We start from the raw sequence: 23,051 nt of genomic DNA, 5'->3' as shown, positions 1-23,051 counted from the left end.
ATGGCATTCTGCAATACATTCAATCTTTCCCTAGATATTTTACTGGTGTTCACCGTACTCAAGGCATGAGGGTGTGAGGTAAAGAAAACACGAAAATGAACAAGATGAGTAAGACAGTCTTTAACCTAAAAGAGCTTGCAGCTCAGTGAAGGAAGGCTTACTCAGGCTAAGTTAGTTCAAGAGATCAAAAGTAAAAACGTACATGACTCACCCAACAAGTGGATAAGCACTCACCACTCTGGACTTTGCTGCCACTTCCTGTGTGCCAGCTGTCATTTTCATGTCTCACACTGGGGGCAGTCTCTCTGGAACTCCCCCAGAGGGAAGAACACAGAAAGGAAGCGTGCTCAGGATTCCTGCCCTCGGCACTATCTGGCTGGCTGCTCAGAGGTGCTTTGGCTGCAGGCTCGCTGGCCGGGGCAGCGCATACCTCCGATGTGGAAGGTTTGCAGTCCAGGTGCTTCTGCAATTCATATGTCTCTGTTGCCTCCAATGCTTCCTGGGAAGGTTCCTTCAGTTGCTGGGTGGGTGGTGGCAAGTCCTCCAAAGGAAAATCCGCAGGGGATTTGACTAAGGACTCAACCAGGGTTTTCTTGTTACTGTCATTATAACTTTGTGTACTGGGCAAAGGAAGTTGGTTCAAAGTCTTCAACTGAGTATAGTTCACTTTGGGTTCGCTCGGATTTTTTAAGTCCCCTGTTCCAGCTTGAGCTGGCTGCTGACAAAGTGCCTCCAGGTCTGTGCTCTTTTCTGGTGTCTCTGTCTTTATGTTTAGACAGGAAGAAAATCCTTCGGGTAAACTCTGTGCATGATCTCTGAAGGACATAAACACACAACAGGAACAGAGAAGGTATGAATGAAGCATAGCTCCTAAAACTTAATTCCCCAAACCAAGAACACTGTTCTTCTGAGGACTAGGGAACTGCTCTAACAGAGCCAGACATGAGCATTTCTCAAGCGCTCTTCTGGTCTTCTTTGTCTTCAGAACACTGGACCTTTTACTGCCAATTATCCTCTCTGGCCTCCTCAGTGAAAATAAGATCTTGGCACTGGGACCCATTTCTCAAATTTTTATGTTTAACCAACTTACCCTTGAGGAGATTTCGCTCCAACACTTGGTGGAGAATTAGCTGCCTGAGGAGTGCTCTGCCTGAGGTTCTTGCTAGCTGGTGTCGTCGCAGTGCATGCAGGGAGCACCTCCCTAAGGCCTGTCGTGGGAACAGACTGCACGGGAGCCGGACCGCACGATGCCTGAAAGACACCAACCACAAACAAGCCTGCTAGCATGACGAGCCCCGACTTCGGGCAAAAACACTAACCTTGGTTCAATACTAACAACCAGAAGTTGTTACAGACAGAACTGCAATATAACTGAAAGCAGTAGATGCAGTCAAAGCCTACAAAGATTGTGAACTGATGAAGTTCTATTATCTCATAGCAAGCCTCTTTCCCTGGAAGTTTTTATAATTCTATCAGATTATTATGACATTTAAATTTTCCCACAACATACATCACGATGAATTAGTTTCCCTCTGGGCAAATGGAAAAAAGCCATCATCTGCTGATTAGCTGCTATGTTATAAAAATTAGACAATAACAGAAGGCAGAGAAGTCACTGTTTAGAACAGTATCCACAAGAGTTAACGGGCACAGCCTTAAAGAACCCCCGCTCACATAAGACAGGGTAGGCTGGTAGAGACATTGGTCCTCAGAGGTCCAGAGCCAACAAGGACAGTGACAGCTGACAGTCCAAAAGTAGGACAGACTCAGCTTCACAAAAGCATTCTATATTTAGCAATGAACTCATGCACTAAGTATCCCCCAGCACCAAAGGACTTCAGAGTAGGAGAATAACCTGAACCCTAAGCCCCAGCTACATGACCTGTGGCTAAAGCATAGATTGCGCCACCTTCCATACCTATGCCTGCCTTAAATGGTCAGAAATCTTACAAACCCCAATTCCCACCACCTTTACTTAGCTCTTTACCCCCTACACACCACTCAATGTATCTTTTTTGTTACAGGATAAGCTGAAAGAAGAAATAATTGCAAGATTCTTCAGGGGGTTCATTAATTTCTAACTATAAGGTTACTTTAAGAAAAATTTAAAGTAGTAAAGAAAGTTCTGAATTTAGATCAAACATTGATATTTCATTGGTATCATCTACTCTTGTCCTAAGCATTGCTTAGAAGTATGTAAAGTTTTTGGGGCAGCTAGGTGGCACAGTGGATAGAGCACTGGCCCTGAAGTCAGGAGGACCTCAGTTCAAATGCGGCCTCAGACCAAACACTTGACAATTACTAGCTGTGTGACCCTGGGCAAGTCACTTAACCCCAACTGCCTAAAAATTAAAAAAAAAAAATTAGAAGTATGTAAAGTTTTTAAATTTTATCATAATCGAAAATATTTGTTCACATGACATTAGTAGGGAATCAAGTCCTTTTATGTCTTGGAGGCAGCCCACCTTCACCACTGCTACATGTTTTATCTCTTAGCCCTTTTCTGTTAATTACCTATTACCCTACCCTATTGAACTGGGAGCCAAAGATCCACACTGCAGTCACTAGCTAGCTGTGTGCTTCTGGAGTGAGTCACGCACCTCCTCGGGCTTCTAAGGTGCTCACCTATAGAAGGGCAGTGTTCACTGGACTGGATCTAAATTACGTCCACTCTAAGATTCAAATGATGCTACTTATTCCTAGATTAGCCACCCAACAATGATCAAGTCACTTCAAATGTTTCTTTGTTCAAGAAGGCTCACCTGTCCTAAGCATCCTAGGTGAGGACCCTCTTTCTATGCCAGAACTGGTGATGACCACTTGGATCCCTACCCAGTGGTTTGACACTGCAATTCATCTGTTCCAATCCTTTCTCTTTTTCCAAGCCTCTACCACAGCGACTACAGAACAAAACTGAGTCTCTTCTTTACAAAAGAGCTACCTATTGTCAGTGGTAATATTGAGAAACAACTGTGGACAATGTCTTCCTGAGGAATTAAAAGGGACAGACATCCACTGAGCTCAGCTGTTTCTAAGCAGAGTCAACTGACCAAGAACGGGATTCAAGGATAAGAAAAGGCAGTGAAACTGTCATCGTTCTGCTAACACGACCAGACCCGCCACAGCGATCTTCACTTCAACAGAAAACGGACTAAACTAACAGTCACATTTCTACAGGCTTATCAAGAAGGACGGGTAGCCCAATCACCGAATCCACTCATATACACTTAACAAGAAGCGAAGCACCAGTCTCTAGTTACTTAAGTTAGTTGTGCTTCACTGAACTTTTTTTTCTTGGTGGTCTTCTATATTATTCATGACAATAGTTCTGCCCTGCCAGCAGACAGAGACAATGTACATGAGGACATGATCTCACTTTAAAAAATGGGAAGCTGTTGGCCACTATTCCTCAGCAGATTCTTTCCCCACCAACCAAGCAAACTTGATCAATTTGAGCAATAGTCTAGTTTAGCAGGAGCCCTTCAGGAAAGAGCTGATGCTGGAACAATAGAAAAGGTTCTTAACACCAAAAGAAACCTCAGAATACGTAGCTTCCCACAACTTTCAATACAGTATACAAAATATGGTACTATAACTAATCATCAAACTCCATCAAATTAACCTCTGATTCCTCCTCACCTGGTCCTCTCTCAACCAAACCTGCCGCAGAGAAAATGACAGATTTTTTCCTGCATACTCACCAGACATGCACTTCTGACACCTTTAAAACTAAAAGATCTTGAGCTAAGTCACATGTCCATCATTTCCACTGTGGGACCACAAAGCCTGCTACTGACCTAAGTTAATGCTATCAGACACCTAGTTTAAGCTCCTTGTTCCACAGCAGAGGAAAATGGGGGGCAGAGGCTTGCTTTATGCTGCACAGCAAACTCATGTTGGTTTTAATTCTACATCTTGCATATCCTAGCCCCAAAAAGTGTTTTCATTCACTGATATGTCTCCAGACTCTTCACTGAATCTTAGAATCTAAGACCCAAGTCGTGCTCTCCTGATCTCCCTTTGCCAAAGACACTGAGGCCCATCTCCGACACCTTCACAGTGTCAACCTTACTGCAGCTTAACACATCAAAATAAAATGAAAATGCCACACTGGGAAGACTATCACCTTCATTCAACTTACCCTTCAATAGAACTGCTTTCCACCAACTCCTTCCCCTACGCATACACCCGAGATCAGATTACACCAATGATGCCACTGAGACTCACAAAAACTCCTAAGGATGTCAATGTCATTGCTTATGACATGATGAATTGTCTACTACTTGAAACAGACTTTCTGAGCTTGGCTTCTGGGAGACAGTTGGTTTATCTTCCTAGGAAATATTTCATTATCTCCTCAGAAGCTGGCTGTCAATGCTTCTTCCATTTCTGGCGTGATCTTCCAAGTCACACCCTCTTCTGACCCTGGTTTTCTGACCAAATAAAGATAATAGTATAGACTTTATAGGGTTGTTGTAAGCACTTTATTAGAATACAGAGAAAGCACTAATATGAAAACCCTATAATTATAGGGCACACACCTTCCCTTGTATCAACTGCTCTTAGACTGTTGGGACAGTTGACTATCTGCCTTTTGTGCCATTATCTGTGGTCAATAACTGTCCTGTTTTCTCCATCATTTCACCGAAGTTTCCCCAATAAATTAGGAATTCCTGGCTCAGTCAGCTCTCTTCCTGCCTAGGGTCCTAGATTCCTGGTGTCCTGTCTGGTTCTGAACAGCCAAATGGATCTTATTATTTTAACTATCTATACCCCACTACTGATATCAGTGTGCACCACAACCTCTAAAATGCCCCTACGTTCACAATCAGGTCCAAGGTAGGATATCACCCTGCTTCTACACCTAACCACTTCCTGGGGCCTTCCTTTAGACTCTGCCTGGACACTGCCCCCTGCCCTTCATTCAAACCCTAGCTGTTACCCAAGCAACTGTCCTAATTATATTAGTGTAGCTAGTTATGGGTCAAAGTTCCTACAGGGTGGGACTTTGTATCAAACCCAGCTAGCTAAGCACCATGAGCATTAAAGTGTTTCTGATAATGACTTTATAAGCAATTCCCCACATTATATAGCTAATATAAATATATTTGGGTAGCTTTTTTTAACCTGGCATAAGAATATTTCTTGTTTTAAAAAAAGAACAGAGTTGAAACAAAAAGCTAGTTAGTTGAACACAAAAGAGAATTTTGAGGTTAGTTTGTAACTCTGTGAAAGTGATTCTCCACTTGGATCTGACCAATGTTCTCATTATATTTCATGGCTCAAGATCACCACTGTTATTTAGAATATACTCAATAAGGGAGCCTTCAGATAAGCCCATATACTATTATGGGGCACAAGGCAAATTCGGGTCAACCACTTAATATACAGGGTATCCCTAAAGTCACAGTGTAATATTAGTTAGCAGACTTTTGAAGACAGGCATGTGTTAAATACTAGACCTCCTTTTACTGGTGCCTTCCAGCTAAAGACCTTTCCTCCTATCAGACCCCCAAAGCACAATCCCTTGATCAATCCTTGCAGAAAAGGCCTCCAAATACTGAAGATCAAGCCTACTGAGGACTGCCAGCAAAGAAAAACAAAAACAAAAAAAAAACTTTTCATAAAAAGAAATAGATACTTGTTTTATCACCACTTGCTGATATGGAAGAATTATAGCCATGATCTGTAGGTACCTGGTAGAGAAAAGAAGACAGCAAAAGAGAAGTCCTCAAACATTAACCAGCAATCAGCCTCTGCTAGCTGAACCTAGTCACTTGGCATTTTTAAAATCTCTTAGTAGAAAGAACTTCTGGATTACCTCTGAGCCGGGTCGAGGATGCTTTGACTCGAGGCCTCCTTTGCTCTCAGAAGACTTTCGTTTCACAGCACTCACTCTTTTAGCTTTTCCTGAAAAAGTCAACACTTTCTATCAGATTGCTTATTGTCTCGGGAAGGGGGGAGGGGAGAGATGGATGGAGAGAATTTGGAAACCAAAATTGTAAAAAAACAAATGTAAAAATTTTTTACATGTATTTGAGGGAAAAATTATATAAAAAAATGTTCTGTCAGTCTTTTTTTTCTAATATCGAAATGAAGGCAAAGGCATGCATGGGAAGAACCAAGCAATTAACTCTTACCACAATTCCCAAGGCTGTCGTGTACAACTTCAACATGAATCAGTGCTGGATCAACAATTTTTAGAGCTGGAATCTTTAAACAAGGAATAAAAAAAGTAGAAAGTTTAACAAAGATCTTTTATTTTGGGGAAATCTGAAAATGTTTACTCTACTAGGGCAAAAGCCAATTGTGGAGGAACTTAAAGGCCAAACGATACAAGATGGAACTCTCCCGAGGAGCCAGTAATGATTTTTAAGCTCGTAGACCACAATGACAGTATCCTTACATTGTTAGGAAACTCCTCGTTAGTGAAATCCTCAAACTGGAGTCTTAACCTCCCAAACCATGCAAGGAGTAGTAAGTGACAGGTGCCACGCTAAGCACGAGTGATACAGAGACAATAAGGAAACAAGGTCATTCTAGAAGGCCACTGATAGGAAGAGTAGTGGTCAGGGGAGGCTTTCTGCGGAAAGTGGCGTTTGGGGTGCATCTCCAAGAAAACCAGGAGAGGGGTTGCACAGGGGGAGCCAGGCATTTGAGGGCACAGCCAGTGCCAAGGCACAGAGACAACAGAGGAACAGCAAGAGAGCCACTCACTCTGAGGGAACCCCCGAGTGCAGAAAGAAGAGTGACATGAGGCTTTAAGTCATGGCTGGAGTAGTTTGCATTTGATGTTAAATCAGGATCTGCCCATGGCCCCTGCCGGAGAGGAGCGCTGCACTCCAATCTCTGCTTTAGGTTTACCACTTTGGTGGCTGGGCACATGTAAGAGGTTCTTTTTAAAAATAGGTCCAAGAGAGAGATGAGGAGGGACTAAAAGAGGCTGGTGACTCACAGCAGAGAGAAGCGTTGGCAAGGCAGAAACCAGATCTGGCAAACGAATGGATCTAGGGGCTAACTGAGAATGTGGAGTCAGGGATAATTCCTAAAGCCACCAGCAGGGCCTACCACACTAGGAGACCTCAAATGTTTAACGAAGGAAAAAAGGAATGCTAACCACTGGGAGCCTGCCTCCTACCATGAGGGTTCTGTATTTCTTTCAATGCATGGGAAGATGGCCCCTGATAAGGTTGATCCTCTCCACCCCTGGCCTCATAAGCTCCAGGAGGTCAAAGTTACCTCTTCACAGCGCACTTCGAGGGTTTTTGAGGTTGGATTGCCATTTACAACAGTTGCCGAAAACCACTGGGTAGATGGATCCAAACTATAAATTTTTACTTCTGAACCAACTAAGTTTTTGTCACCTTAAAAAGAGAAAAAGAAAAACTGAACCTTAAAGTTTGTTTATTTATTCCAGTAACATCAATTTCTCAGCATAATCTTTTCCTTGGCCTCCTCAAGGGTTGATAAGAATGTTTATGACTAGATGCTTCTAAGAATACATGTAGGCTACCAAAGGAGATTTTAAAAATATCTATAATACCTATACTTAATTAAAAGAGTAACTCCAAATAGCTTAGTTAACAAATCTCATAATTTTCCTAAGTAATAGCCAAATAATATTAAGTGAACTTCCTTCTAAATACAGACAAACCCTGGAAGTTTAGAATTTCTTAAATTACAGTACTTCAGAATATCACAATATAGCAGGGCTGATAGCATGAGCTAACAGCTTCCTAACCCATTCATTCTTTGGAAAAAACAAAGCAAAACAAAAACAAACCAGTAAAATTCTTAATCTAACAACATCTAGATTATAAGAGAAATTGCTTTTAGCTTACCAGATTACGCACTGGCCTTAAATGTAGGAAAAACGGAATGAAATACAATACAAATCCCCCCAGATGTGGGATGTATGGAATGAATAGGTATGTTTTGGTGAAAATGGTCATTGTTACATAAAATTTTTATTGAATTCCCTTTTCCCACAGACATCCTAAAGACTTGCCATATGACATCTGACCTGACTGTTTTGACGCATCTGCAACACTGAGGAATTGTTCAAATTAGCAAATTAGAATGGTTGGGTTGCTGAGGAAACCAAGTCTAGGGATCTTACTAGGTTCAGTCAACTTATTTTTATTACGAAACAGTCATGTTTTGAAATGGGTAATATGAGATTGATATAATGGTAAGAAGTTTGGTGTGCACAATTTCACAAGACTGGCATTCTGAGGGTCATCTCGCTGCTCTATAGCCCAGACTAGCTCTGTTGTCCATCTTCTACCTACTTAAATGTAACAATTTCAGATACTCTCAGTTCCCTTTCTAGTAATAATGAATTACTGAGGTTTTATCACAGAATACTTAAGTATGTAACACAAAAAGGCAGGCAAGGAATTTCTAAATGGTGTTAGACAAATGAAGCATAAGAAGAAAGAAGATGTGGTCTATGATGTAATTTTTTTGTTAAGTCTATCATGATGAGAGAGGTCAACCACAAAACCATAAAAGATTAGCTTGGATTTACCATCTCATAACATCCAAGTCACATATATACATACCTTGTAATAAATGGCTTTCATCTAAATGTTTCACAATCAAGGCTTGAAATTCTTTACTGATATTCTGATGATCCATAAGAGAAAGTCGAAGACCATTTACATCCTGATAAAGTAGAGATTGGTGAAGTAAATAGTTAATACCTACTTCCTACAGCTAAACTACTTTTCAACCAAGCAATGAGTCTAAAAGAATAAAGTTAATTTTCCAATAGATATATGCATGTTTCTTAGGCAGACTAATAGAAACAATGTTTGCTGGCACCAAAATGATGAAGCAAACAAACTCTAAAGAAATGAATAGCAAATAGAAGAGATGACATTCAATTCCTTGGTTAGCCACTAACTTTTAGCAACTAACTAACATTTAGCAAGCTAAATTATGACTGCCAAAAGCCAAAAAGATGAGAAATAGTTCCAGGATAGCCTACAGTTTGACAATACCAAATGGCTAAGAATGTGGAAAATGTAGTAGTAACAGATGATTAAACCTAATGCGACTGAAAACAACACCCAAAGTCTACTTCAAGAGTGAGGAACCTGAGGCCGTCAGGCCAGATGTGGCCTTCTAGATCCTTAAGTGCGGCCTTTTGATTGAATCCAAATTTAAAGTTCGTTCTGTAAAATTTGGATTCAGTCAAAAGGCAGCACTTAAGGATCTAGAAGGCCACAGGTCATCTAGTTCCATACAAATCAAAGGCAATGTTAAATTGATGATGGGTTTGGTACCAACATCAAAGCATAGGACAAGACTACTTAGATAGTTATACCATCAGCCACATCCATGTAGAAAGCACACAGAATGTTCAATCTTTTCCTCAACTTACAAAAAACAATTTTTTTTAATTAACCAGCTGAGTGTTGGACAGGTGATATACTATTGTGAAAGGAAGGCATAAGACATACTTGCTCCATTTGTGAAGCTTCTTAGAAGGAGGATAACACAAGTTATACCACTGCACTAAGAGATGTACAAGCAAAATGTGAAAAGCCAAAGGAAGAAAGGTTCAACAAAGATTAGCAGGGAGTAGGGGTGCAAATGGACCAGTTTTATTAAATATATATTCATTTTTTAAAAAACTATAATTTGGGACTTATGGTATCATGAATGACCATCTTTTTTATTTGACTGCTGATACTGATAATTACTGAATTTCAAATAAAAAATTTTAAATAAAGTACTATGGGAGGTCTGAATAGAAAAGGTCATTAGAAACTTAGGAAGACAACAGAAAGCTGTTTAAAGAGCTAGGAAGAGGGAAGGAAACAATATGAATAAAGGTGGGGGGTAGAGTGAGTGGGAGCATTCTACCAGGGTGTGGATGAACAGCCTAACTGGCCTGGAAGCCAAAGTAATATGAGAAAGAACAGGTAGAATACAGTATAGTGGAATCAAGTTAAAAGACCCACATTCAAGTCCTTTCTCTGACATATATGGGCTGTTTGTGACCATGGATCAGTTCCTTTGTCAATTTGTGTCTGTATCACTCCCTAAGACTGGAAATGATCAATCAGCTTAGGTGGAGAAAGGCAAAGGGAGTTCCCTAATGGGATAAACTCCAGGGTCCAAAACCAAGAACTAATAACGAGGGAAGGTGTAAATGAGATTATTGAGGGCCTCTCAGGTATGGACAAATAGAAGTTACTTTACAAGTGAGCAGCAGAGAGACGAGAAGAAGTGATAAAAAGGCAAGGGTAAGAACTTTTGAAGTTTTCAACCATCATGGAAATAGACAAAGCCCAAAAAGCAAGAAGAGTGCTTGTCTGTTCCTTTGTGATTCCTCTGTAAATGAAGAAACTCCTCCAAGGGCTGACAAACAACAGTGATCTCTTCCAATATTAGCATATAGGTAAAGTCAAATAAAAATGAAAATGACAATCATACAGGAAAAAACTACAAAATGGCAGTGTGAAACATAAAAGATACATGAAAAGAGGAAAAAATAATCCTTACACTCCATTTTACTGGGAGAAAGGGAGGTTTGGGGAATTCTATATGTTCTATGTAAATGAGCCTGTGGTCTTTACTAGCTGGAGAAACTAGCTCCCATAACTGCCATCTGTTCTCTCCCAAAATAACAGCAGCAGCAGAGGGGAAGAACCCATAAGCAAAGCCTCGACTTGTCAAGTCTTCAAGCTTCTGGACAGCTCTGACCTGTATAAACCAATTATGATAAACCACTGCTAGAACCTAGTAGTTAAGATCAACTTTTTAACTGACACGTGTTTAAAGCAGATCTAGTTTGAAGTTTACCTGTATAGGCTTCAGAAGGTCTTTAGAAATGAATATTCTTCTGTTTTCTCCAAGAAAACGGATGGAGGTAATGGATCCTAAACCAGTCTTATCCAATAGGGATTTGTACAGCTAAAACCACACAAAAACAAAGCAAAATTCACACATACTTCTTGATTTGGGCATCAGTATAAATAATATCAGCAGAACTCTGAAAATTAGAACTGAGAATTCTCCACTAAGAGAAAACCAGAATATAGCTTTATTTATTGCAAAAGCAATAAACATCATTGAAACCAAATATAACAATGAATGTGCATATGTGGTACATGTATTCCAAACCAGAATAAGATCGGTTAAAGGAAACATTATGGCCTTTGAAATAAAGTTTAAACCAGTAAGTACAAGGCAGACTTGTGGAACCAGAAAGCAGTGTAGTGTAATGGAAAGAGTGTTTAAGGAGAAGGGGGCCCAAATTCCACCTCACCTAACTTTGTGATAATGGACAAGCCACTTACCCTGATCCTTGAGTTCCTCTTCTGTAAAATAAGAGATGGGGGACACACCTGTGATTTCAGTCTAAAATGAGGGTTCTCTCTCTACCAATGCAGGTAGGCACCTTCTCTGCAATTTAACAGTCTTAAAGGTGTCTAACTCATCTGCTCTGACCAGATTAAAATGTAACAGTGAAATGTTTAACAAAATGAAAAGGCATTAAAACTTAATGTTAATTTGTGTTTCTAAGTCAATATATGGCCTGCAGGGATCTGTTTCTATTTGAGTTTAACCCCACTGGTCTAGGGCTCTGAGAGGTTAAGTGACTTGACCCCAGCTTTCTGTCCCTTGAGACCAGCTTCTCTATCCACTACAGCATGCTGCTTTCTTAGCTCTAAAATGGGCATAACACCACCACAGAGCAGCTGTGAGGTCTGATTTAGGAAATGTATGAAAAATTCTTTTTACAAACCTTCAGTTCTTATTCAATCTTATTACGAAAAGTACTCTGCAAACCTGAAACCACTATATTAAGAAATTTTAGCCTCTCATTTTATAATCACAAAAACTGATTTTTATAAAAAGTATCACAACTTAGAAAAGCCTGAATCAGAACTCATTGTTTCCCAACTTCACTATACCAAGTTGTTTCTGGATAATTTTACTAATATAGTCAATTAATCAAATGTTTGAAGTGCTCTGGCTACAAAAACTTGCATAAAGATACTGTCATTGTGAACTACAAGCTTAAAAATCGTTACTGGGTACCAAAACTTAAATGAAAGAGTTTTAAGTCTCTGCCCCTAAGAAGTTTCCATAGTAATGAGGATGTGAACCTCACAGCAGTATATAAGGAAAACATGTTAAAAAAAAATTCAAGGAGGTTGGTTAGGGGAGCTTTCTAGGGGGAACTAGAAAGATTTCATGAAGAAGGAACACTTTAAACTGCCTCTTGAGCCAGGGATCCCAAGATGAGGAGGTAAGGTATTCTAGGCACAAGAAAGAACCAGAAAAGAAGAATGGAAAAGAGAAAGGACATCAGTCAGGAGGCTCTTCTAGTAGTCTAGGCAACAAATCAAAGAGGGAATGAAGCTGGGTGGTAACTGTGAGTGGACAGGAAGGGGAACAGGAGAGAGATGTGGAGGAAGCACCAAAGAGATCTGGCAATACACCAGCAATGTGTAAACATGAGGAAGGAGAAGAGGAAGGACGGTGGTATCTTCAGCTGTAAGAAGAAAGTTCAGAAAACAAGTGATTGAAGAGAGTTTTGCTTTATACAGAGTTAGAGATGCCTACGACATCCAGTTTGAAATGTTCCATAGGCAGGCAGCTCATGATGTAGAAATGAAGTTAAAAAGAGACTAGCGCTGGCTGAACAGATCTGAAAGTTATCTGCATAGGGATTAATAAATCAAGGCCAGGAGGATATAGAGAAAAGAGTTCAGGATAGAGTCAGTCAATAAACACTATGCATCTGTCATGTGCCAGGCATTATGCTAAGTACTGGGGATACAAAAAGAGGCAACAAACAAAAAACCCACAAAAATAAACAGTTCCTACCCTCAAGGAGCTCACAATCTAACGGGGAAGACAACAAGCAAATATGTACAAACGAATTACATACAAGAAAACAGGAAATAATTCAAAGAGCAAAGGCAATTTGATTAACTAGGAGGGATTGGAAAAGGGAAGATGGTATTTCAGCTGAGACTTGAAAGTAACAAAGGAGACAAAAAAAAGAGGTGAGAGTGCTCCAGGCATGAGGAAAAGCCAGAGAAAATGCCCAAAGCAGAGGGTCTTGTTGTGAAACAGCCAGGAGGCCAGTGTCATTGGATTGGAAGAGTACAAGGCAGGGAGTAAGGTGTAAGAAAACTAGTAAGGGAGGAGGGTGCTGGATTATGAAGGGCTGTGAACACCCAACAGAGCCATTTGTTATTTGATCCTGGAGACAAGAGGGAGCCAGCCAGTGGAGTTTGAGTGGGAGGGGGTGAAATGTTCAGACCTGCATTTTAGGAAAATCAATTCAGTGGCTGAATGGAGGACAGATTAGAATGGAGAGAGACTTGAGGCAAGCAGGAAGATCCACTAGTTGGTACGGCAATAGTGTAGGCACAAGGTGTGGTGGTGGTGTCAAAGGAAAGAAGGGTACATATTTGAGACACGGTGTAAGACTGCAAGCTCTTTTGAGAGCAGGGACTTGCTTGTCTCTTCTTGTATCCCCAGCGCCTAACATAGAGCCTGGAACATGGTAGGGGCTTAATAAATGTTGATTAATTTATTGACCAGATGAAATTGAAAGGGCCTGTCTTGAGATACACCTACAGTTAGTTAAAAGAGCCTAGAATCAATAAAGTCAAATTCTAAAAAACACAAGAATAATATAGAATCGAAAAATTAAGTGCTGATTTGTTAATATTATAATGGAATTAAAAGGAAAGGGACATCAAGAGTTCATTCTCTTACTATTAACAAGTTGTGTGACCTTAATCAAGTCACTTCATTTCCTTAGGCCTCCTCTTAAAAATAAGAAAGACTAAAGATGCAGACAATACTAATGCATATTGCCAGCAACTGAGAAATCCCATATCAAAAGATAGTCCACTCCATTTTGAATTTTGGGGAAATTCTTTATATATAGAGTCAAAAACTTGCTTACTAGGGGTGTACAGAATAGCCCTTGAAATATATTAAGACAGTGATCTTGTTCTCCTAAAGACTTTTCTGAAATCTAAAAACGTTACGTCCCTCAAATTGTATCTAGAAAACCAAGCAAATCCATCTGAAAAAGACTACTCTAAAAGTCAACAATATTTCTTTAAAGGAAAGGGAACCAGAAGAAGAGTCTAGCTCTCTCCTAAAGGAAAAAAAAGCCCCAGGACAGGTTCTGATGAATGGCCTGACAGAGGGCACTGATTTCTCATTCCAGGTCTCGGGGGCTGGAATCCTGGCTCTGCTCTTGACTACCTGTATAATGTTGGGTGACCTCTCCAGGCTTCAATTTCCCAACTATAAAGTGAGGAGTTGGGCTAGAGGAGTGCTAAGGCCTCTTCAAGCTCTGAACCTATGATCCTAATTAGTGAAAAATCTGACAGTTATAGGAATGTAGGAAAGAACAAAGAATCACATGATAGAAAAGTGGAAATGTTTCATAAAGTTAAATGGACAATCATTTTAAAAATGTGTTTTTTCCGTTTCTGCCCTTTTCTTTTGTCCTTATGTTCACATACACCAATGAGACATGTCTAGAGAAGTGAAAATAAAAATAATTACCCAAAGTGTGGTGCGAGGGACCCAAGCAAAATTGTCACGTAAAGGTGACTTAAGATGCCACTACTTACTAATGAGCAATAACAAGAATAACAAAAAGGACGGAAGACCCAACTTTACGTCTTCCTCCCTGGAGTCATGTGAACTTGGACAAACTGACTCCATTGCTCTGAATTAGTTTCCCCATTTGCAAAATGAGGGTGATAATTAACACTTGAGCTATCTACTCATGAGAGGTGTTGCAAAGATCAAAGCATAATTATGACTTCATATTATAAAGAATCATATAAAAGAAAACTAATGACATTTTATATATTTTCCTTCTTGTAACAAACTTTATTAAATTAAAATACCTACGAGTAAATGGTCACTTAACAGTCAGATTTTCATAAGGCTGTGCCATGCCAATCAATCAGTACATTTAAAACAAACCTAGGAACCGTTTCAAATTTTCAACTTGCATGACAGTCATTTTTTAGAATGCTTTCAAGCTCACAAATCTAAGTGTTCTGCCATCTTTCTGGATGGCATCTGGCTCCTTCCTCTCCACCTCCATCTCCTGATATAATGAGACCAACAGGCCCATTAATTTAGCAGCAGCCACCTTACTTTGCCATTCATTCAATCGTTGGGTTCCACTGCTATTCTGTGCATCGACCAGCAGCAGCCTCACATGTGGAAGACAGTCATCACACCAACAGGTGGTATCTACTGTGATGCTTCCTTTCTTTGACTACCTTTACCTGTTATCTTTTCCCCTTCCTTACCTTTTACCTCCCCCTTTCCCCAATTAATCACCTTCACTTTTCCTCCCTCCCCCAGCCTTTCCTGGGCACCCACTTCAGTGCTGTCCTCATTTAGACTCCCAATGAAAAGAAATAAAAACGTGGCATCAATGAGCCTGGGTTCAAATACCAGCTTTGCTGCATCCTTCCTGTATCATATGACCCTGGAGCACTCATCTAATCTCTTTTTCTCTCTCTCTCTCTCTCTCTTTTTTTTTTAGGCAATTGGTGTTAAGTGACTTGCCCAGGGTCACACAGCTAATAAGTGTCAAATGTTTGGTCTGAGGCTGGATCTGAACTCAGGTCCTCCTGACTTCAGGACCGGTGCTCTATCCACTGCGCCACCTCGCTGCCCCTCATCTAATCTCTCTACACCTCAATTTCCTCCTGTGTAAAATAAAGGGATGGGGGTAGGGGAAGACAAACCTCTAAAGGTCCCTTTTTAGCTGTACAGACTACAACTTTCTGCCACGTCTACTTCATACATCCCAAACTAGATTACCAACCTTGGTGACTGTCTTTCTTTTATTTCAATTCCTGGAGAGCCTTGCTAGAACTCAATAACAAAATTATAAAGGCCTAGTCACCAAAAAGGGGGGGGGGGGGGGAATCAGGCTTTCCAACTTTGCTTGGTCCAAAAGCTGCTGCTTAGCAATCCTTCCGATGAATTCAAACAGACATTAAGTGCAGACAGTGTATAAATCCTTTGATTTCTCTCCCGTGGATTCCCTAGATATCGCTTCAAATTGTCACTAAGCACCCTATTTCATCCCCTCATCTTGCCTGTCTGGAAGATGATCTCACCTCTTATAAGTAGGGGCACCTCTACCTTTCACCAGCTTCACAAATCCCTTTCCACCGCTCTGAAGAGCCTCTCTCTACCAACAGCTTCCCATTCCACCAGCTAAAAATACATTCCAAATATTCTTCAAGACTCACTTAGGTCAGTATTTAAATATACTGAGAGATAGTTAAGTCTATTTATTCACATCTCAGATTCAATTACTACACTTATTTCACTCAATGGCCAACTAACAACCAGCTGATGGTTACCCTGGAGACACAGCTTCAGAATTTGGGTTCTAACGGCAGACCTAGGTGACAGCAGAAAGCTTCAAACAGGCAAAAGCCAACCTGACAAGTATCTGGAGGGGGTCAGGGAGGATGGTGGTTTGTGCCTGCAATCCCTGCTGCTGGGGGAGCCTGACAGTCCTGAGCTGCAATGGGGTAAGGTGATAAACGTATCAGCACCAAGTCTGGCACAAAACGGTGAGTCCCCAAGCACAGGAGCAAAAGCCTAACAAAGCTAACAAAGCAAAAGGCCTAAAGAGGCTCACACTGGCCCGGGTCAGAAAACCAGAGCAAGTTAAAGCTTCTATGCTGATTTGGACTGGAAATGAGCCTATAGTTTCAAAAAAAAGAAAAGCAAGAAGGGGCACAGAAAGGAGTTTAGAAGGGTCCCACCCATCAAAGTTTAGCCAGGCCCACAGTAGCCCCTATACAATCTGTCCCAATTCGATCTCTTCCACTCTCCTTTCTCTCTACCTTCAACAGGAACAGCTCACCTAGTCTAATGAAGCACCTTCTATCTCATTTCACTCCTTCTGCTTTGTTCAGTCTCTCAAACAGAGCTGCTTGCCCTAGTTTCATAGCCCTACCTCTCCTGCCACAATGCCATATGCAACTACTAACTGTCTCCCATCAGCAAACTTCATCCCCAGTTTCTTTTTATTCAGGTCAAACAGCTGGACAGAGGCCCTAGGAGAAATGCAAAGTTCAAGCAAAAAGTACAGCCCCTGTCCTCATGCAGCTCCCATCCTTGGTTTCTGCACTATTAAGCTGAGGTCCACATTCCTATCTTCAGACTTTGAAGGAGACCCAATCAGAACCTACCTACTTCTACATCCTTACCCTCTTAACAGAGCCACTAGCCATTTTCCCCTTGTACTTTTTCTGTCAACTTTCTTATTCTATTGAATTTGCAGGATTTAGAAGGTGAGTCCTCATTGTGGAGGTGAGGAGAGCTTCTTGGAGCTCCTTCTATCTCATGGAAAGCTGTCCTACCACTCCATTCTCTGGGTTCTGTTAGCCCGTCCCCTCCCTGCAATGCTTTCCTGGCTCCTACCGAGTCTGTCTGTCATTTCTACCTTACCTTGACAGTTCTCCACAATCTGGCTTCAACCTGTCCTTTTCAACCTCTCCTCTCCTGTCCTGTCCTTTCCTCTTACCTGAGGGTGTCCTGTCCAAAGGAAGGCAAATTTTGATGGCTGAAAGCTACCTCGTTAGCGTGGGGTTTACTGGCTACATTTTTTTCCTCAAACACCAAGCCTTAAACCCAATTCACTCTAGAGCACATAGATTGGACAATAGGTCCCTGCCCAAGCACCATCTGACGGTTATTTTTTGGGCCCTCCTGGCTCAGAGTGAATGTAAATAGTGACTGTTTCTCTTTTGGACAGCAACCCTGAGCAACCCTCCCAGTTGGATTTTTTTTTTTTTAATTTAAGGGGCCATCCCTGGACTCATTCCTTAAAGAAGCCCATTTACTGAATGGGCATTACCTCAATCAAAGTAAGAACCTGAAAAGACCTTAGCTTAAAAGGGCCAGGGTCTCCCATTGCATCCTGGGCCATCTCCAGTCTTCCTGATGAATATCTGGACACTGAACCCAGATGTCTCTGGAGGAAAAAGTGAGGCTGGTGACTTTGCACAGCCCTCCCTCACTCAAACCACAGTCAATTGCAAGTCACATCTTCATCTCCCTGATGTCACGGTCCTCTTCAAGAATAAAGGACAAACCACAACCACAACCCTGTTCAACACTACATTAAACACCTTCTCTAATATGAACCCAATTCCTAAGAATGCAATAATTCTCCCACTACACACACACACACACACACTCTCACACGCGCTATTTCTAATGCGGCATATTGTACTGGCTCACTATTCTCCAAGACCATCCCCCCACACACAAATACTATCTTAATTCTATTTATCTTTCAAGGCCTAACACAAATTTCACCTTTTCTACAAAATTATCTCTGAACCACTCAGATCATGAAGAGATTACTAGCTAGACAGTACAGACGATACAGCTATGGACAAGATGACCTATGAAATTCCTTCCAATTCTGACACTTATGATCTGACTTTATTACGACCTCTGGTAACCCTTCTCTGAAATCACACATTAACTTCCCTCACTCACTTCAACTGTGGTAGTCACAGAATTCCCCGGAAAGGCAAACATTCCAAAGCTCAGAGGGGGCCCTGTATCCTACATGCCTCCTCCACACACCTGTTGTCCAGAGAAGGCTGAGGTGTGTACAAGAACACACACTTGAGCAAATACCTCCACAGAGCAATGACATCCCTGAGGTTGGGCCACAGAAGCCCATTCAAATTTTTAGGTTCCATAAACCAGCACAGGGTTCATATTTTAGAGTGTAGAATACTATGATGAAGATCTGTCAGATTTCAAGAAACTATCAGACTTAAATCCTAGATTTAAAGAAACTACACAAAGTTAAAATAAGTTATTTTAGAAAAGGAAGAAGTTAGTGAAAATCCTAATTAAAATATTTCTTAATGATTTTGTACCTCATCCCTGAATTTCATTTACTGTCAACTAACAAGAAAGAAATGTACCTTGAGTTATTTTCACTTATATTCAAGATAAAGGTATACTCAGTAATCAAGTAGGACAGCAGGCTAAGCTGTTTTCAAATATCTATTTTTCCCTCCAAAATCAGCACAATGACGACATCTGTGAGATGCTGAAAAAGTTCTCTTTTGTTACATGTCAACTAGGAAGGCTCAGAAGGCTTTTACTCACTATTGCAGGCCACTGCACAATCTCAGCCGACTGCCGCTCAGCCAAAACCAGGTTATGTTCTACTAAAAAGGCCTTCCTTTGAAGGCTATATACTTCGATCCATCTTCTCTTCTTCCATGATTCTCCATCAAATTCCACACATACCTAGGAAAGAGAGGGAAGAGAAAACCTAATTGAAACAGTAAAACAAACCAGTCAATAGTAGAAAGATCCCATGGTTACTGGCCCTATGCCACACCTCAAATATGTATATTTCTCACTTTATTTTCTCCTTCTTTCCCTACCATCTACCATTATAGCATGTCTTCTTGATCATGATGAGTAAAGAAAGTAAACCAGGATTTCTGGTCTGCAAAACCTTTAAACCAGGGAAAATAACTCCAAGTCACTTCACAGTAAATCAAATGAAAAAAAGTATGGTTCTTAGGGCTGCAAGTTCGGTATGCCATGAGAATTTCCTAGGACTTTCTACACTCCATGATACTACTGGCCAATACCACCTTTCTTCTTCCCTTAGGCCGAGCACAATCACATGGCATATGGCAGGTTTTGGCAAAGGCTAAAGCAAACCTGCAAATCTTAACAATCTGACGGCCAATAGTTTTCAGAATCTTCTCATGTTTAATTTCAGTGAACTGAGATAGGAGAAAGCACTGGCTCTGGACCTCTTTGCCAGTCCCTAGCTGTGACTGTGGACAAATCACTTCCTAAGCCTCACTCCAAGTGAGAAGCCTCTTTAGGAATCATCTTGGGCCTCAGTTCCCTCATCTGGAAAAAGTGTAATAGTATTTGTATCACCCACCTCAATGTGAGCCACAGTGCAAGAAAACCCTGGAGAATCAGGAGGGCAAGTGTTTGAGCCAGACCAGTTGTAGGGGTTTGAATTTCCTGTAATGGGCCTAAGAAAAGACTTGCACAAATGAAGAAAGGGCTTCACAGTTGTATGGAAAGCTGCCTCAGTCTCCACTGACTGGTTAGTTTTGCTGAACTGTTTTGTTTTTCTCATTTTTTGTTTAGGAGAGGGCGCTCTGGGAGGATACAGGCGGAAAGAGTAGATTGGCATTGATAAAAAAATTTTTTTAAATAAAATACTTGTATCTAAGAGGGTTGTTTTGTTGTGAGTAAAGTGCTGAAAAACGTGTGAGCTATTTATTATTCCCTTATAGCAGGTTACTGTGAGGATCAAACCAAATGTAGGTAATAAAATGCCTCATAAAAACTAAAGCCTTATATAAATGTTAGTTATTATTTCCAAAACACTAGTTATTTATCAAGTAACTCAGCGAAGTCACTGTACCTCTGTACCACAATTTTCTCCTCTGTAAAAAGGAAGGCATTGGATGAAATGACCTGTCAAGCTCCTCCCAGATCTAAATCTATGATGGTACTTCTGAATCAAACATTTCCCAAACACTTATTTATGAACCCCAGAGAGACTTCAAAGTAGAAGTCATATATTTACAGGCTAAGCACTAGAAGGGTTATCAGGGGCCAACTCTCTCATTTTCCGGATGAGTAACTGAGCCTCTGAAAGGTTATGGGGCTTGGCTGGGACCACAAAGTTAGCAAGTGACTGAGGCAGGATGTGATACCCTGCCTTCTTGACTCCAGCTCTCCATCTGTGACACCACGGATTGTCTCTACTCCCTAATGGGCTTCTTCTACTCATCACTTTGGGAGGCATGACAAAAATTAGAGAATTTTTGAGCTGGAAAAGACCTCAAAAATCACCTAACCAAATCCCCTTATTTCAAAGTTAAAAACACCTAAGCACTATAGATACTGTTTAGCCACCCAGGTCAACCCAATAGTGTGTGGGATAGTACAAAAACTGACCTCTTTACTACAAGCAGTTTCATGTTACAATTGTACAAGGGATAAGTAAACAAAGTTAGAACAGTGATCAATAAGTAATGGGATATTGTCATTTTTCAATTCTACAAAAAAGGAAGATTTAAGCTAGTTCTTAAAAAAATATCAACAATGGTATGGGGAAAATGCTCCAAAATGCTAATGAGAAATGCAAATTATAATTTTAAAAAATGGCTGTGGGAAGATACACACATTAATACTACTTAGTGAAACTGAAATGGTTCAACCATTTTAGATTTGGAAGTGAGGAAAGCCACTAAAACTAAACTCTCCATATACGTGAACCGAGGCTTTCCACTACTGAGCACATAGCCCAAATCAAATCAAACAACCACTAATTAAAACACCTACTAGGTGCCAGGCACTATGTTAGGCACATGAGAGATACTCACAGAAGTGAAACAGGCCCTGCAGAGCTTACATTCTTTTGAGAGAAACATATATATAAAAGTATGTCCCCCCCCAATCATCCTTTCTGACCACTCACTCACACAGCCCCACCCTACTTTAGGCTCCCATCACTTCGCACCTAAGCTACTGCAACCACCTCCTAATTGGTCTTCCTGCCACCCACTCCAATCTACCTTCCACCCAGGTGCCAAAGTGATTTTCCTAAAAATGCAGGCCTGCCAATGGCCCCCCCACACCTATACAAACTCCATGCGCCCCAATTAGCTCCAGGATCAAATAAGAAGGCCTTTGGCATTTGGAGCCTTTCAGAAGCTGATCCCAACCCACCTTTTGAGCCTTCTTCCCCTCCACACACAATATGTGCCACTTAGGAAGGCCTATTTACTGTTCCTCATACAGGACACTCCATGGCTTGTCTACATATCTGAACTACTCCCCAGCTTCTTTCCTATTTTGTACTTCTACACATACACACCCCATCCCCCAGCTAGACTGTAACCTTAAATTCAGAGATTACTGCACGTTTGTCTTTATACCACCAGCACCTAGTAGAACACCAAGTATATTTGGGGCTTAAAGGCATTGAAACGGGAGATGGTTAGAGATCATGAATAGGTCAGGATGGCTGAAGGGGAACAATGTACAATAAACCTGGAAAGGTAGGTGGGAAGCAGACTGTGAAGGGTTTTAACTGCCAAACACATACATACAAACATATATATACATACATACATATATGACACAAAGGTAAAACTCACTGAAATTCAATATAGTGTTTGACAAACCCAAAGATTCAGGATTTTGGAACAAGAAATCACTATTTGACAAAAATTGCTGGGAAAACTGGAAAGCAGTTCAGCAGAAACTCACATCTCACACCGTATACCTGAGATATGGTCAAAATGGGTACATGATTTATACATAAAGGGTGCTACAATAGGCAAGTTAGGGAAGCATGGAAATTTTAACTGGTCACAATTATGGATAAGGGAAGAATTTATGACCAAACAAGAGATAGAGAGCATTATGGGATGTAAAATGGATAATTTTGATTACATCGAACTTAAGTTTTTGCACAAACAAAACCAATGCAGCCAAGATTAGAAGGAAAACAGGAAACTGGGCAAAAAAATTTTACAGCAAGTTTCTCGATAAAGGCCTCATTTCTCAAAAAGAGAGAAATGAGTCAATTTTATAAGAATACAATTCATTCCCCAATTGATAAATGGTCAAAGGCTATGAACAGGCAGTTTTTAGACAATCAAAGCTATCTATAGTCACATGAAAAAATGCTCCGAGTGTAAATCACACAATTGATTAAAGAAATGCAAATTAAAAGTGAGGTACTACCTGACTCCTATCAGATTGGCTAATATGACAGAAAAGGAAAATGACAAATGTTGGAGGGGATGTGGAAAAATAAGGACATTACCACATTGTTGGTAGAGTTGTGAACTGATTCAACAATTACAGAGAGCAATTTGGAACTATGCCCAGAGAGCTATAAAACTGCATATCCTTTGACCTAGCAATACCACTACTAGGTCTATATCCCAATGAGATAAAAGGAAAAGAACCTGTATGTACAA

At 40.7% G+C, this 23,051-nt stretch overlaps 1 protein-coding gene across 2 annotated transcripts in view; it reads right to left on the bottom strand.

The window, feature by feature from the left end:
* Nucleotides 1–23,051, bottom strand: part of KDM3A (lysine demethylase 3A) — an 81,226-nt gene that overhangs the window by 40,380 nt on the left and 17,795 nt on the right. For both annotated transcript variants that reach the window (XM_027860451.1, XM_027860452.1), the window contains exons 2-9: nt 19,180–19,323; nt 10,816–10,926; nt 8,565–8,667; nt 7,240–7,364; nt 6,141–6,213; nt 5,822–5,910; nt 1,091–1,251; nt 235–815 (exon numbers count right to left, since the gene is read on the bottom strand). In XM_027860451.1, coding sequence (XP_027716252.1) covers nt 235–815; nt 1,091–1,251; nt 5,822–5,910; nt 6,141–6,213; nt 7,240–7,364; nt 8,565–8,667; nt 10,816–10,926; nt 19,180–19,323 — 1,387 coding nt within the window. The remainder of the gene's footprint in view (nt 1–234; nt 816–1,090; nt 1,252–5,821; nt 5,911–6,140; nt 6,214–7,239; nt 7,365–8,564; nt 8,668–10,815; nt 10,927–19,179; nt 19,324–23,051) is intronic.

Source organism: Vombatus ursinus, unplaced genomic scaffold, assembly GCF_900497805.2.
Source record: "Vombatus ursinus unplaced genomic scaffold, bare-nosed wombat genome assembly UNPS02014181.1, whole genome shotgun sequence".
Lineage (NCBI taxonomy): Eukaryota > Metazoa > Chordata > Mammalia > Diprotodontia > Vombatidae > Vombatus > Vombatus ursinus.
This window is presented reverse-complemented; position numbering and strand designations above follow the sequence as displayed.